Consider the following 15,793-nt stretch of genomic DNA (forward strand, 5'->3'; position numbering starts at 1 on the left):
GGTTTGTCAAATTGCAGGCCCGGTTTTGATTCAGAATCTGCCTACTGCTGTACAGACCTTGTGTGAGACTTGGAACAACATCCACACCAATGAGTTCCCCAGTATTGGGTCTTGGGTGAGTGCAAAGTTTGCATGATATTATTAAACATGATTGTTTTTAGAGGCTAAACGGTCTCCTGCAGATGTCTCCTAAGGAGTATAGAAAGCTCTGTATTGTACATCACGGGACATGCACACTGGAGCCTCTTCACGTCTATTGCTTTTGGGTTATGCTGCCACCTTCACGTGCTTGGACACTGGCAAACTAAGGCAAGAAGTCCTTTCCTGGGCATAACGCCCTCCCTGTTGGGCAAGGCTTCAGTTTTTGAAGCAAGTCCCAAACCCCTCAGTTACTTTTTTTTTTTGCCAGTGTCAAATCACCTGAAGGTGGCGGTATAACCCTATTGTACTGGACGTGAAGATGCTCTGTGTCCTGTGATGTAATCCAAGAAGATTTGACAAGTAAACCAAAAATCCTCATTTTACTTTTTTCAGCGCAACGCCTTTGCCAACGACACCATCCCCTCGGAGAGTTACATTGGCGCTGTTCAGGCGGCTCACCTAGGCACTCTGTGTAGTCCCAGCCTGTCTCTGGCTGCCTCACTCAAACATGTCCTCCTATCTCTGGTTCGTCTAACCGGAGACCTCATAATGTGAGTTCCTGCGGCTGCTTGTGGTACTTCTTTTTGCAGTGTTTTTTCCGTGTCTAATATGCTGTACTCCCAAATCATTGCAGTTGGTGCCCCGAGGACCTGAACTCCCACCAGCTGACCCAGTCACTGCTGCCTCTGCTTTTGGAGAGCAGCACGGAGAGTGTGGCCGAACTGTGCAGCACATCGCTGGAGCGCGTACTGGGACCGGCCGAGTCTGACGAGTTCCTGTCCAAGGTGTACGACAAGCTGATCACCGGATGTTACAATATCCTCGCCCATCACTCCGACCCATCCAGGTCAGTTATGGTCTCTGATTTCCAAAAGCCAGCATGTGTCGCATTTAGCCCTGGTTCACATTGATGCTACTTTGAAATCGCGCTACTTCACTTGAAATGGCGCAATTCAAAATAGCAAGGTCAGTGCGATTTCAGGTGCTACTTGATGGACATCTGTTCGGCTTCATACACCGATTGTCTATTGAAGTCGCACCTGAAATCTGCAAAAGAAGTGCAGGAACTACTTTTGCGAATCGGCGCGGCGCTGCAAAATTGGTGTCGCACTGATTGGAACAGTGCCATTGCCTCCAATAGGCTGTCACTTGTCATGCGTCTTGATCTCTCAAATCGCATGATCGCTCCAATGTGAACCTAGGCTCAGGAACAGTTCTCATCACTTCCTATTTTGTCTGACCTCTTCTTTTTTTTTTATTTTTTTTTATTTTTATTATTATTATAATAAAAAAAAAATTTGGATGGGAAGTTTTGGGTGAGGTGGGTGTTCCTCCGTAAGTGTCCAAGACTAAAGTAAAGACATAATTTTTCCTTCTTTTTTAAGCAGCTCCTTCACCCCCTGCAGCATGATCCCTCCTCTTCACCCCTTCTCCAGTCCCGAGTATATCAAGCACTTTTTTTTTTCTGTCGGTTTGTCCCCACCTTTGTACGTCCTTCGCCTACTTAAATGATGTGCACTGTGTCACTTTACCCCTCCCCCCACCTTTGCACGTCCTTCGCCTACCCCCCCCCCCTTTCCCTTTGCCTCTTGAAATATGCACATCACATATCCCAGGAGGCAAAGCCATCCATTTAGTAAAGATGGAGGGAGCGAGCCTAGCAGGGTGTCATCGATGGGCAACATCAGGCAGCTTCTCGATGAAAACAGAGTAAAACATGGCAGTGCGGGACCGAGTGCTGCCAGTAGAGAAGAGGATCTCAGCTGGGCTGTTCTGGATCTGATGTTGGGGAATAAAAAAAAAAAGTGTGTGGGGGGGGGGGGGAGTTGAAATCCACTTTAATTATGATAACTGATTGGCTGCACATTTACTTTTATAGTGGTCTGGATGAGTCCATTCTGGAGGAGTGTTTGCAGTACCTGGAGAAGCAGCTGGAGACCAGCCAGGCTCGGAAGGCCATGGAAGATTTCTTCACTGAGAGGTATGTAGGTTTGGTGACCTTCTGGTAGTCTGTGAACTTTAAAGAAAGATGGTTGAGGTGGTACCACATCCAATAAAAACGATGAGCCTTTTATCTTTTTACTTCCATGTGAGTGTTCATTTAACTGATGGTCTCATGTACTAAATAAATATTACACTTCTGTGTTTTTTTGTGATCTGTATGGTTTGCCTTTTCATGTTTCTAGGTTTTCTAATCTATCCTAACAAAGAATAGTGCTTCTAAAAGCCACGACACATTTTGGGAACTTCAGTACTCACGCTTTTTTTTTTATTGCAGAGGAGAACTTGTACAAATCATGATGGCCACTGCAAACGAGGCTCTCTCCGCCAAGTTCTGCAACCGGGTTCTGAAACTCTTCACAAAACTATTCCAGCTGAGTAAGTGGTTTATGGAGCGGTCATGTGACAGAATGATGCCTCAGAGTTTTACGAGACTGTAGATCAGCCATACTGTGGAGGAACCTTGGTTGATTGAGAGAGCTGGGGGGTTCCTTGGGATGTGGCTGGTTGGTCTCACATTTTCGGTGTCTGTGTTCCATCAGAATTGGTAATGGAATGATGTTCCGTCGCCGCCGCCATCTTGCTACACCCCGCACTCCTCCACTGTAACAAACTGAGAAGGGGACAAGCGGACATCTTTTTACACCCTCCGGAGTTTTGCATTTTACGTTTTTTTTTTTTTTTTTTTTTTTTTAACCGTAAACAGAACTTAAAAGGAGAAATAGAGTATTTAGAAATCAGACGGACTGTTTAGATGTTGAATTTTAAAAGCAGCGACAAATCTGCTGATCTCACAGGTTTGCTAATGTGACAGAACACCTCCGCTTTTATAATTCAACATGTGAACAGTCCTATGGTGAAATACAGTATTTACAAATCCATATATGTTTCCTTTTTAAAATAACTGTGAAAAGCAAAACTCCGGTTGGTGTAAGCCAGGGATCCTCAAACTACGGCCCTCCAGCTGGTAGGGAACTACACATCCCATGAGGCTTTGTTAAACTCTGACATTCACAGATATGACTAGGCATGATGGGAATTGTAGTTCCTGAACAACTGGAAGGGCCATAGTTTGAAGACCCATGGTGTAAGCTGTCCGCTTGCCCCCTTCTTGGTGTATCGTTACTGTGGAGGAGTGCAAGATGGCAGCGACGGAACGTCACTTCCGTTAACAATTCTGACGGGTCGCCTAATCTTATGAAACACCTGCATAATTCCAGGTTTGAAGCCACATGGCAGAGCCAGCAATATGACACCAGTTTTTAGCTGTCTGGAAGAATGGCACTCTAATTGCCATTGTACGGAGGGCTTTTCTTTTCGCTGACCCCATTTAATTATAGCAGGGGGTTCGCTTAGACCTTAACATTGTTTTAAGGACTCCTCTGGGGTAAAGAGTTTGAGCAAAGCTACTGTAGAGAAATAAAAACACCTGGCTTTTGAAAAAGGTGTTGACCAATTATTGGGACGGACAATATTTTCTTTCTTTCTTTCCTTATTTCCTTCTTTCTTCCTTTCCTTCTTTCTTTCCTTCTCTGTCACAAACGCAACGATGCTTCAAGGGGTTGTCCCGGGGTGATGCATGCAGCTGCAGTCATCGCCCTGATACCGTTCTTTAGAGCCGACGGTCAGCTTTCTTGTACCGTATTTATCTTGCTATAACGCGCCCCGGCGTATAGCGCGCACCCCCAACCTAGAAGGAAAATTCCTGAAAAAATAAATAAATACTTAGTTTGGATGCCCCTCGTCGGTGTCTTGCCCGCCGTCCATCGGCGGCCTTGTCCGGTCCGGCGTCGTTCTGCGGCCATCGTGGTATGCTCCCCGCTCGATCCCCGCTTCCCACGCTGTGTTTGAACCACTCCGCCGACATATACCGAGCGCAGTACACTTGGGTATAGTCAGGCAGGCTCGGCTCCTCTCGCGTAAAGGACGCACAGGACGTGACCGCGAGCGGAGCCGAGCCTGCCCGACTATACCCGAGTGTACTGCGCTCGGTATATGTTGGCGCAGTGGTTCAAACATAGCGCGGATATCGGCGTATATCGCGCACCCACGATTTTTTTTTTAAAAAGTGCGCGGTATACGCCGATAAATACGGTAATGGCAGCCAATGCTGCTAATAAGCCGCTCGGCTGTTATTACAAGCAGTGGAAGGGTACACCCCCCCCCCCCCCCCCCCCCCCCCACGGCTCGACTCATGTCTCCCATGCCACCAGGAGGCCCGAGCAACCAGCCGCCACATCTGCCGGCTGGCCTGAGACCTGAACAAAGCCGGCTTTGTTTGGTCTTGGATCTAGTAAACCGGAAGCAATGTCATGACATCACTTCTGGATAACTGGCATCCTAAAGGCGCCAGATGTAAACGATGTATAGTATTCAAAAATACAGATCTTGGCGGTTGAATACTTTTTAGTGCAGAAGGGAGTTTGGTGTCTTATAGACCCCAGATCCCTCCAAAAAGAGTACCTGTCACTGCGTATTACTTTCACAAGGGATGGTTACATTCCTTGTGACGGCAATAAAAGTAAGAAAAAAAAAAAGCAAAAACGTTAAATCTACAGAATATCGGCCTTCCTGAAAAACGATATCGGTCTACCCCTAGTTTGGAGTGCTGCTCTTGGGGTTTTTGCTTTTATAATTAACAGCGAAAGTGTGTGTTCCTTCTGGCAGTGCCATTGGAGTGTGGCCTGTGTTTGGGGAGGGGGGAGATAGGCGAGTGGCGCCTGTGTTTTTTCCATCTCTATTAAGTAATGTATTTCCATCTCTGGCAATAGCGGAAAAGAACCCGAGCCCCAGCCTGTTGCATCTCTGCGGGACAATAGCTCAACTTGCTTGCGTGGAGCCTTCCCAGTTGCAGTCCTGGCTCGTTCGTATGACCACCCCGCCTCCAAAAGACTCTGACCAGGCTGAGATAGTCCAGGAGAACCGGCAATTGCTGCAGCTACTCACAGCTTACATTGTGCGAGAGAACAGGTGAGACCACCCAGCCACGCCAATCTCTCTTCTGTGTCTTCTGAGGTTCTTCCATTCATACGTGTGATGTTTGTGCCTTGCAGCCAAGTTGGAGAAGGCGTGTGCACTGTGCTCCTCAGTACCCTCATCCCCATGGCCACCGAACTGCTTTCCAATGGTGATGGCACTGGATTTCCAGAGCTGATGGTTGTCATGGCTACCCTGGCAAGTGCCGGGCAAGGCGCCGGTCATCTTCAGCTTCACTACGCTGCTATGGAGTGGCTGGCAAGATGGTGAGTGTTTTCAGTAGTTATAAATGGTGCAAAAATGTGTGGACCCTGGACCCTAGCACCTAATATGAGCTTGTCGGACATCCATTTCCGAAACTAGGGGCATTCATATGAGGTTGAGTCTCAAGACTCGTCATTCCAAATGATCCCAAATGGGTGGGAAGGGTGGAACTTGGGGGTTTGTACCGGCCATTTGAGTTCCTCCACACCAAACTGGTCTTCATGGAGCCGTGTCTGTGCGAAGGAGTTGTGTTGGAACAGAAAAGGGTCTTCAACAAAATGTTACCACAACCGTTGTTTAAAATGTCTTCTGTATGATGAAGTATTAAGCGTCTCCTTCCCTGGAAACACCCAGACCCAATCATTTGGAAAGGGGGCTTCATTTTCTTTTGGTCATATAGTGTATGTTCTATAAGTGGAACAGGTCCAGAAGACTCCGCCTGTAACCCCCAATATGTCTCTTTCAGCAAGAAATATCTGTCTCAAAAGAATGTGGTTGAAAAGCTGAACAACAATGTCATGCAGGGAAAGGTAAATCACTCTACTTGTCTTGACTGCTCAAAGCCTGCTTGTTTACAGATACAGCCAGCCAATAACAGGAATATATAGGGCAGGGGTATTGAATTAAAATTCCCAGAGGTCCGAATCGCAGGTTTGTTCAATGACTCCTTCACATCACAGCCCCCATCCTCTTATATCACTATCCTGTTCTTAAATTGGTGTCCTCTGTAGTGTTCTGTACCCCCCTAAACAACAACCCTCCCACCCCCACACTGTCCCCCAAAGCAGTGTTTTCTGACCCACTCGCATCACCCCCCCCCCCCCCCCCCCCACAGCAGTGTCCTCTGCCCCTCTCACATCATCATCCCCCCCACAACAGCAGTGTCCTCTGCCCCTCTCCCCACAGCAGTGCTCACATCGCCGCCCCCCTGCAGCAGTGTCCTCTGCCCCACTCACATCGCCCCCCTGCCCCTCTCACATCACCCCCCCCCCCACAGCAGTGTCCTCTGCCCCTCTCCCCACAGCAGTGCTCTCTGCCCCTCTCGAAACCCCCCCCCCGCAGCAGTGTCCTCTGTCCCTCTCACATCGCCCCCCCCCCCGCAGCAGTGTCCTCTGCCCCTCTCGCATCACCCCCCATAGCAGTGTCCTCTGCCCCTCTCACATCACCCCCCATAGCAGTGTCCTCTGCCCCTCTCACATCACCCCCCATAGCAGTGTCCTCTCCCTCACTCACATCACCCCCCCCCCCCCCAGCAGTGTCCTCTGCCTCACACACACTCTCACATCGCTCCCTCTTTACATCACCAACCAAACACCCCCCCCCCCGCCACACCAGTATTCCTTTTTCTGTCCCCTGGGTCCAGATGGAACCTTGTCTTGGTCCTGACCGCGGTGCTCCATTGAGTTGATGCCTGATATTGGGGAGAGAAATAAATATTGCTTTGTGCAGTCCTAGCCAGTAGATGCCAATGTTTCATTTTCACATCATTACTATGCTTTACTGTTCAGCTCTGCTGGAAAAAGCCCTTGTTTACAGTACTCAAGGATTTTATCAGAGTATCGACTCTGACTCCTACCTTTTTATCAAATGGCTTAATCTAAGGTTTTATTCAGATTAATAGAAGCCTCGAAGCAAGCGTCTCTCCTGGGCTGTCTCTTTATCTGACCCATGTTGATAAAAAAAAAAAATAACTATATAAAACCTTAAATATGAAAGCATAAAAATTGAATAGAAAAAAAAATAAACTTGCCCAAAACCCACTATGGTTACCTTTTCATAACTGTATGTAGAATACAAGCGGGTTTAAAATGTAGAATCTAATGCCCTTCAGACTACATTTGACAAGTTTATTATGTGTATAGGGCTGGTAGAGTTGGGGATCATTCAGAATACAGGAGGGGGGGTCGCTAGCTTTTGCATCTCATCTTTACCAGCTGTAGTAAAATGGAAATAATTTTTGCCATTTCCCTTCTATGTGTGTGATCATTTTAGCACGTCACTGTCCTGGAGTGCACATGTCACATTGTCTCCTACCTGGCCGATGTTACCAACGCCTTAAGCCACGGTGCGGGACAAGGCCACTGCCACGTGCCTGTGGATGGGGAGGAGCGAGCCATTGAGGTGGACTCGGACTGGGTGGAAGAGCTTGCTGTTGAAGAGGATGATTCGCAGGCAGAAGACTCTGTAAGTTGTCTAATCGTATGCTGCTCTGATCAACACACATTCGTAGTGTGGAGAGGAGAAACGGCGCATTTGCAAAAAGCATCAGTTACATCCTTTGAAAAAGCATGTGATAACTAGATTTTATTTTTTCTGTATGATTCAGGATGAAGATTCTTTGTGTAACAAGCTGTGTACCTTCACCATCACACAGAAAGAGTTCATGAATCAACACTGGTGAGTTGCTACAAATACGGAGCAATCTCTGTGTGTACTCCAGATCTGGTCATTGAATGTTATGGGGCGAAGTGAAATTATTCATTAATTCTGACCCTTGTAGTTAATGTTTTAAAGCGGTGTTCCACCCACAATTTTTTTTTTTTCTTTAAAAGTCAGCAGCTACAAACACTGTATGGCTGCTGACTTTTTTAATAAGGACACTTACCTGTCCAGGGAGCCCGCAGTGTCGACCCCCCCCCCCCAGGCCGATCCATCGGCGCCATTCTAACGAAGGGAAACGTGCAGTGGAGCCTTCCCAAACATGTCATGCTTTAAAAGCCTTTACAGATTACCACTTTAGATTTACAGAGGTGGTCTGGTGCTAGAATTACTGCCCCATGATCTGATGTTTGCAGCGATACCACACGTGTGGGGTGATCGCTGTGTGCATGCGGGCCTGATTCGCATGTTCGCCTTTGTGCGCTAGCATGGGTGGGGACAGGGGCCCCTCCTTACCACTTTTGCTTAAAATAAAAAAATAAATAGTATTTATCACTTTTTTTGCTGTTACAAGAAATGTGAACATCCTTGTGACAGTAATAACAATGTGACAGGTACTCTTTATGGAGGAACCTGGGATCAATAAGACCTTGAAAGCATTCAAAACGCCAAGATCTGCATTTTTGAATACTTAAAATTTTCAAAAATTATGCCTGTGACATCATTGTAAACAGAAAGTGATGTCATGTTGTCACTTCGGTGTTACCATAGTAGAGACCCGATCAAAGCCAATTCCAGCTTTTGTATGGGTATCCGACGTGCCAGCTAGTAGCTTGGGTCTCCCAGTGGGATGGAAGAGCCTGATAAAAAGCTGCGGCAGGAGTGGGAGGAGACGTTCCCTCCCGCTGCTTGTTATAGCAATCGAGTGGCTAGTTAGCCGCTCTGGTTATTACAAGAGAGCGGGCCGTCGGCTCTAAACGGTCCTGGGATGATTCCTGCAGCTGCATTTCATCCTGCTACAACCACTTGAAGTCACATGACGTACCAGGTACATGATTTGATGGTAAGTGGTTAATAAAGTTAGATTACATCTAGTGCCCTATAATGGTATATTGCTGGACAAGATTCACTGCAATATCTAGTATGTTACTATCCTCTGGGGCGGGGGACTAATTAGACTGCGTTACCTTTTGCAATGACTCTGGACTCATTTCTTGGGCTTTGTAGCCCCATTGATTGATTGTTTTCCTTTTATACTAAATATAACAGTTTTGTGTGAGAATAGGTTGTAAGAGGCCATTATGAGTTTATAAAAACGTTTCCCTAGTACGATGGATTTGTACGCACCATGAGTAGTCTGTGTTTAATCCTGGTGTTTTTGTCTGCAGGTATCACTGTCACACCTGTAAGATGGTAGATGGCGTAGGTGTCTGCACTGTCTGTGCCAAGGTCTGCCACAAGGACCACGAGATTTCCTATGCCAAGTATGGCTCCTTCTTCTGTGACTGCGGAGCTAAGGAAGATGGCAGCTGCCTGGTGAGTGTTCCCTGGTTTATTTTCTGATTTTAGAACTGGGCATAGAACACCGGGCAACAAGATCTTGGCGTAGTTGTTTGGCTTTGAAAGGCTGTGATGGGACTTTGGCGCTTGCACTGGCATGAGTCACGTGACCCAAACCACTGCTGAGCTCCATGTTTAAGGTGCAGCCCTACAGGAATGATTGTGTCCATATAGAGTCTCCTATGGAAGCTAATCTTTCTCACTTCACAGTGGGTCGGTTCGACCGTGTAACGGTCACCGCCGTTTACGATCCATTCCATCGCCCCACGACAGCTTATCCGACAATCCAGCTGACAGGACCCATTGCATTTCCCCCAGAAACGATACACACACACACACACACACACACACACACACACACACTGTCTCTGGTTCCAAAATGAATGACTACTTTTAATGGTACACTTAGCTTGTTATATACAGTTTTAGAAACCAAGTGAACAATGAATCAACTCCACCCACAAGGCACTTCATTACACACTCTTTTAGATAATGACATTCAGAGGAGTTAATTATCCCCCAGACGTCCTGTCTCCGAAATAAGTGATTCACCTGCATAATACACATTCATATGTCAGACGTTTTGGCACCGGTCTGACATAATTAACACGACCTAATTAATAATCAGTATCCAGACAGCCTGTCTCCACATACAGCTTGACAAGTCACATTCCACATCTTATACTGTTCACACAAAACAGTGTTATTAGCATACATAATGAAAGGTCTTAGAAGCCAGGCTGAATTAACACCTAAAAGCTAGACATCTGACCTTTACAGACTTAATTAGCACCTCAACAGCCTAGGTTAAGCATTTAAGGAGACATCCTATTGACCTGTTGTGGACAGCATTAACCAAACTTTAATATTCCAAGATATCCTGCAAAACATGAATTATCATTTTATCAGTCACCCTATGCCCAAAAGGGGCACAGGGTCACCCTAGACCCAAGAGTCATTAGTGACGCTGGCACAGGAGTACCCCCCCATCCTTCAAAAGTCTCTGGATGTCACAGGTCATTCCGTTACAGACCGTACAGTTCGTAAATTGTAACAAGCAAATTAAAGCGGAGTTCCACCCAAAAATTGAACTTCCGCTTTTTGGAATCTTCCCCCTTCCGGTGTCTCATTTGGCACCTTTTCAGGGGGAAGGAGGGAGCAGATACCTGTGTAATACAGGTATTTGCTCCCACTTCCAGGCATAGATAACCTTGGTGACTGCGGTGACCTACGCCACGTCTGGTGCCTACTCTGTCCCCCCGCTGTCTTCTGGGAGACACGCAGATCCCAGAAGACAGCAGGGGCCAGTGGGATTGTGCAGTGCGACTCGCGCATGCGCAGTAGGGAACCAGGAAGTGAAGCCGCAAGGCTTCCCTTCCTGAGTCCCTTACTGAAGATGGCGGCGCTTCCACCCAAGAGCAGAGGGCGGGCACCCTGGACAGTTAAGTGTCCATATAGTAAAACTTTTTTAATATATATATTTTTTTTTTTTTCGGCGAAACTCTGCTTTAAAGCTGAATTACAGGATTTCAGCCACTTAGTAAGCCTTCATTTTTTACAATGTGTTAAGTCCAAGGAGGTGGATATCTCCATTTTTAAATCTGACAGGTTTATTGCTCTGCTGGAGCATACACTGACACACTCAGAGCTGTGAGAGAGGCATACAGAGCAGCTATGCCTGCCCCTCCCCCTCTGCTGCCCATTCAGAGAAGCCTTTGTATTTTTGAATTCACCTAATACAAAAGCTTCTGTGATTTGGTATCTTCATTGTTGGGCTCTCTGTAATACAACAAGGGCCGTCTTCCGGGAGTGCAATAAAAAATGCCATGTGATGGGCACCTGTGGTGCGGGTGTGAATCGCATGTGATGTCTGAGATCACACAAGTGTGAACCTAGCCTGAGCGTGTTTAGTCTTCAGATTTATAAGGCACAGTTTGAACTTTGCTGCGTGATTTGGTGGTCATATATGCCCCACTTTTACCTAAATTGGCTCTAGAAAAAAAATGCCTGTGTTGCTAATCAAATAATTCATGACTTTATTATTGGTTTCCATGAGCAATCAGAGGCTTTAGATCAGGGGTCTCAAACTGGTGGCCCTTCAACTGTTGCGGAACTACAAGTCCCATCATGCCTCTGCCTGTTGGAGTCATGCTTGTAACTTTCAGCCTTGCAATGCCTCATGGGACTTGTAGTTTTGCAACAGCTGGAGGGCAGCTAGTTTGAGACACCCTCTGCTTTTAGATCATAAAGCCCAAAGACTGGTGAGAATGGATTGTCTAAGACCTGTTGGTGTGAAGCTCTGGACCTCACACAGCAATTTATCTCTCCAGGCTCTGGTCAAACGGACTCCTAGCAGCGGTATGGGCTCCACCATGAAGGAGTCGGCTTTCCAAAGTGAACCGCGCCTGCCAGAAAGTGCCATCAGACACCCCGGCTCTGCCCTCACCGACAAGGGGAAGGTGACGATCAGTGATGGAAAGGGTGACGATGAGAAGCCCAAGCGGAGCAGCCTGTGCCGCAACATAGAAGGCTGCAGAGAGGAGCTGATGTGCCAGGTAAGTGGACTTCTGTTTTCTTTTTTTTTTCTTTTTTTTCTTTAAGTTTGATTACAAATTTTATATTTAGCATTAAAGCAGAACTTTGCATGCACAGTGTTTTTTATGTATTCCAATGGCTCTAGTTCACACCATGCAGTCAGTTTCCGGTCATGACTGCATGGTGTGAACTAGAGTCATTGGAATACATGGAAAACGCTGCATGCATTTTTAGCGCATAAAAAAAGCGCACTGAGCTGCGTCTGGTGTAAACTGCCCTTCTAGTTCTGCTTTGAGAGTGTCACCTTCCTGAATACCGTCACCCATGCTGCTTTTTCTAAATGTCTTCTAGGCAAATTCTTCCTTTGCACCTCTGATCCTGGACATGTTGAACTTCCTGATGAACGCTGTCCGGAATAACTTCCAACAAGCATCCGCTGTGGGAAGCAGCAGCCGAGCTCAGCAGGCCCTGGACCAGTTACACACTCTGGAGAAGACTGTGGAGATGACGGACCAGCTGATGGTAATGGCCGGAGTTGATGGGTTAGGAGGAAAAGGGCGCCACGTGGGCACATTCAGGAATTTAAAGGTCTGTTTTGTTCCCTAGGTTCCCACGCTGGGCTCCCAGGAGGGCGCCTTTGAGAATGTGAGAATGAATTACAGCGGCGACCAAGGGCAGACAATCCGCCAACTGATCAGTGCCCATGTGCTCCGCCGGGTGGCCATGTGCGTGCTGTCCTCTCCTCATGGGCGAAGGCAACATCTCGCCGTCAGCCACGAGAAAGGAAAAGTAAGAAGTGCATTTTGATTTTATTAAAGCTGAACTCCAGGCAGATGAAGCCAGTGAATATACTAAGAGTATGGGGAAAAAAACTGCGCTAAAAGGAATATGAAACTAAATCGATGAACACAAGCAGCAATTACCCGGTAACACAGTATAACATAAAAGAAAAATAGAACAGCGCTAAATCCAGGGCTGTCTTAATGAGAGGGCACTGCCCAGGGGCCCCAGCTACATGGGGGGGCCCCTGCACTTTCCCCAAAGCAGCTGGTCCTTGAACCCACGCTGCCCCAAAATTGGGGGCCCCATGGTGGCACTGAGAGTTATAGATGCACAAGGGAGGCAGTCTGCCTCCTACCTACATGATGTCTGTTTACCTGCACTGTCATCATTGTAAGGGCCCCTGAGCATTACTTTGCCCAGGGGCCCATGATGATATTAAGATGGCCCTGGCTAAATAGTAGCTTTTTAACGTTTCTGATGAAATAATCCAACAATTGTCACCCTGTGTGAGGAATCCGCCACCAAATAGTACGATTTACTTCTTACCAGCTCCAAACGATCTCCCGTTAAAGGGTTATAAACGGCGCGTTTAATATAGATCCAGCCTGGGTCTTTCTCCCGAATGTAAACGTATGTCTCCATCTCTTTCACCCCCCCCCCCCCCCCCCAAACACTGTTTTAATGGGGGAGTAAAGAGAGTGAGAAATCACCAGAGTGGCTCATTTACCGCATCAGGGTGGGTCCTCCCGGCGCTGCCACAGCTCCCAGACTGCATCATGGGCCTCCAATCTGTCTTGTATCCTGGCAGTCATTTTCTCCATAAACTCCACATTCTTGATCCTGGCATACAGGGCCTCGGAGGGGAGCGACGTTTCCAGTGCAACGCCACCAGACACCGTGCCGCTGGGAGGATATGCCGGGTCAACATCTTCTTATAGGGGGCCGGGATTTTCAGTGGTGAAATACCTAGCGGGCAAAATTTTGGGAGTGCAGGGGATCGGTCTATCGAGAAGTCGGGCCAGCAACTGCTGGACCGAGTTCCAAAAAAAGGAGCGATCTGCAGGGCAGCTCCATTAAATATGGAGGAGGGTGCCCCTAGGCAGCGCCAGCAGCGATCGGAGCTAGTGGGATATATGGCATGGAGAACAACAGGAGTTATCCTTTTCAGGTGTTTTATTAAAAAAGACAAAAGTATTGCACTTGCATATTGGATGAATGTAAAAAGCCTTAAGTCTGGTGTGCCGGCCGGTGCAGACCCAGACAAACCCGTTCTTCCGGGGACACGAAGGAAAACATGAGGTGACGCCAGCGCGTTGCTCTTCCCTACGCGTTTTGTCATAGATGACGTCGTTTGGTAGCGGATTCCTCACACAGGATGACAACCGGTGAATATAGTTATCGATTAAATGCAGCAATTGCGAGTACCTGAGTTTAGCTCTTGTAAACCTAGACTGGAAGAGAGGCTTTTAGGAAATACATTATTTGATATGTCGTCCTCCCTGATTTTTCTCACACATCTCCCACCTTTGTTATCCAGATCACAGTACTTCAGCTCTCAGCTCTGCTAAAACAAGCCGATTCAAGTAAGAGAAAACTGACCTTGACAAGACTGGCCTCTGCCCCTGTCCCCTTCACCGTTCTCAGCCTGACCGGTAACCCCTGCAAGGAGGATTACTTGGCAGTGTGTGGTCTTAAGGTACGTGCGCCATGAGTGCTCATCTATCTCACTGCCCCCCCCCCCCCATTGTATATAAGGGTTTCATGTCCTCTTTCTCTCTTCCAGGACTGTCACGTCCTCACATTCAGCAGCTCGGGATCCGTGTCTGATCACCTGGTGCTGCACCCACAGCTTGCTACTGGTAACTTCATCATCAAAGCTGTCTGGCTGCCCGGGTCCCAGACTGAGCTGGCCATTGTAACAGCTGACTTTGTCAAGGTAAGTGCAGCTTGTGCTGTTAGAGGTGCATATATTATATAGAGACTTGGTACTTGTGGTGTATTCAGGCTCTTTTCTATTATGCAACCACATATATTGCTTGAATGTGTGGGTGGGAAGATTGTCATTCAAATGTAACTATCATACTATAGAAGGCGCGGTAAGTTCGCATCTCATTGGCCAGGCTTTAACATGACAAAATGCAAAGATAAGGAATGCTTCAATTCCAGTTATAAGGACATATACCCAAAACTTTCTGTCATGCGCTTGCAGGACGGGAAAAAAGGTTCTGCAAGCAGCATCTTTGGGGCTGTGTGTACACCTCTCCCAAATTGCCCTGCCCGCAACACGGGCATTTTTAACCCTTTTGCTGCTAGCGGGAGTTAAAAGCGCCCGGCTGGTGGCCGAAAAGCACTGCTAAAACTACCGCCGCTTTTACCGCCAACGCACCCCTTGCCTTAGTGTGAAAGTCCCCCTGCATCATGTTTATCTAGTCCTAAAATAAAATGTTTCTTTCAGGTGTACGACCTTTCATCCGATGCTCTAAGCCCCACATTCTACTTCCTGCTGCCGAGCTCCAAGATCAGAGACGTCACCTTCTTATTCAATGAAGAGGGCAAAAATATCATTGTCATTATGTCCTCTGCGGGTTACGTGTACACGCAGCTCATGGAGGAGTCCAGCAGCGCCAAGCACGGGCAGTTCTACGTCACCAACGTCCTGGAGGTCAACCACGAAGACCTAAAGGTTGGAGGCGGATAGATGTAGCGTGAGAGTGAATATGAATGAATGTGGGCGCAGTTCTGACCATCCTCTGTTTTCTCCATACAGGATAGTAACGGGCAGGTCGCTGGCGGTGGAGTGTCCGTCTACTACTCCCATGTTCTGCAGATGCTCTTCTTCAGTTACTGCCAAGGAAAATCATTTGCTGCCACCATAAACAGATGCACTTTGGACATACTACTTCTCTTCCCCATCAACATAAAGAGGTCAGGAAAAGCTTGTTAAAGGATTTCTTGTTTCTTATTCTGCTGTTTTTCTTCACTTCTCATAAGAAAATTCATATCTCCTTTTACAAAGCATCTCCAAAAAGCTTGTTTACCAAAACTCTCATTACCCCTGCTTTTTGTTTTTGGCATACAATCAGATTTCTCACGCACTGTGTATAATGCTATCACCAGTCTACGTCCCAGAATCTTTTAAGCGGAGGTCCACCCT

The 15,793-nt window shown here is 47.2% G+C and overlaps 1 protein-coding gene across 5 annotated transcripts in view; it reads left to right on the top strand.

Moving 5' to 3' along the window:
- The window catches only part of UBR4 (ubiquitin protein ligase E3 component n-recognin 4), a 129,876-nt gene that overhangs the window by 33,336 nt on the left and 80,747 nt on the right, over positions 1 to 15,793 (top strand). For all 5 annotated transcript variants that reach the window (XM_040326722.1, XM_040326724.1, XM_040326725.1 and 2 more), the window contains exons 26-43: positions 18 to 115; positions 535 to 692; positions 776 to 988; positions 2,021 to 2,122; positions 2,420 to 2,520; positions 4,914 to 5,112; positions 5,196 to 5,384; positions 5,849 to 5,912; positions 7,375 to 7,566; positions 7,709 to 7,779; positions 9,150 to 9,297; positions 11,652 to 11,876; positions 12,208 to 12,378; positions 12,463 to 12,645; positions 14,177 to 14,335; positions 14,423 to 14,575; positions 15,095 to 15,322; positions 15,407 to 15,564. In XM_040326722.1, the coding sequence (XP_040182656.1) occupies positions 18 to 115; positions 535 to 692; positions 776 to 988; positions 2,021 to 2,122; positions 2,420 to 2,520; positions 4,914 to 5,112; positions 5,196 to 5,384; positions 5,849 to 5,912; positions 7,375 to 7,566; positions 7,709 to 7,779; positions 9,150 to 9,297; positions 11,652 to 11,876; positions 12,208 to 12,378; positions 12,463 to 12,645; positions 14,177 to 14,335; positions 14,423 to 14,575; positions 15,095 to 15,322; positions 15,407 to 15,564 (2,812 nt within the window). The remainder of the gene's footprint in view (positions 1 to 17; positions 116 to 534; positions 693 to 775; positions 989 to 2,020; positions 2,123 to 2,419; positions 2,521 to 4,913; positions 5,113 to 5,195; positions 5,385 to 5,848; positions 5,913 to 7,374; positions 7,567 to 7,708; positions 7,780 to 9,149; positions 9,298 to 11,651; positions 11,877 to 12,207; positions 12,379 to 12,462; positions 12,646 to 14,176; positions 14,336 to 14,422; positions 14,576 to 15,094; positions 15,323 to 15,406; positions 15,565 to 15,793) is intronic.

The sequence above is a fragment of the Rana temporaria genome, chromosome 10 (genome assembly GCF_905171775.1).
Source record: "Rana temporaria chromosome 10, aRanTem1.1, whole genome shotgun sequence".
Classification (NCBI taxonomy): domain Eukaryota; kingdom Metazoa; phylum Chordata; class Amphibia; order Anura; family Ranidae; genus Rana; species Rana temporaria.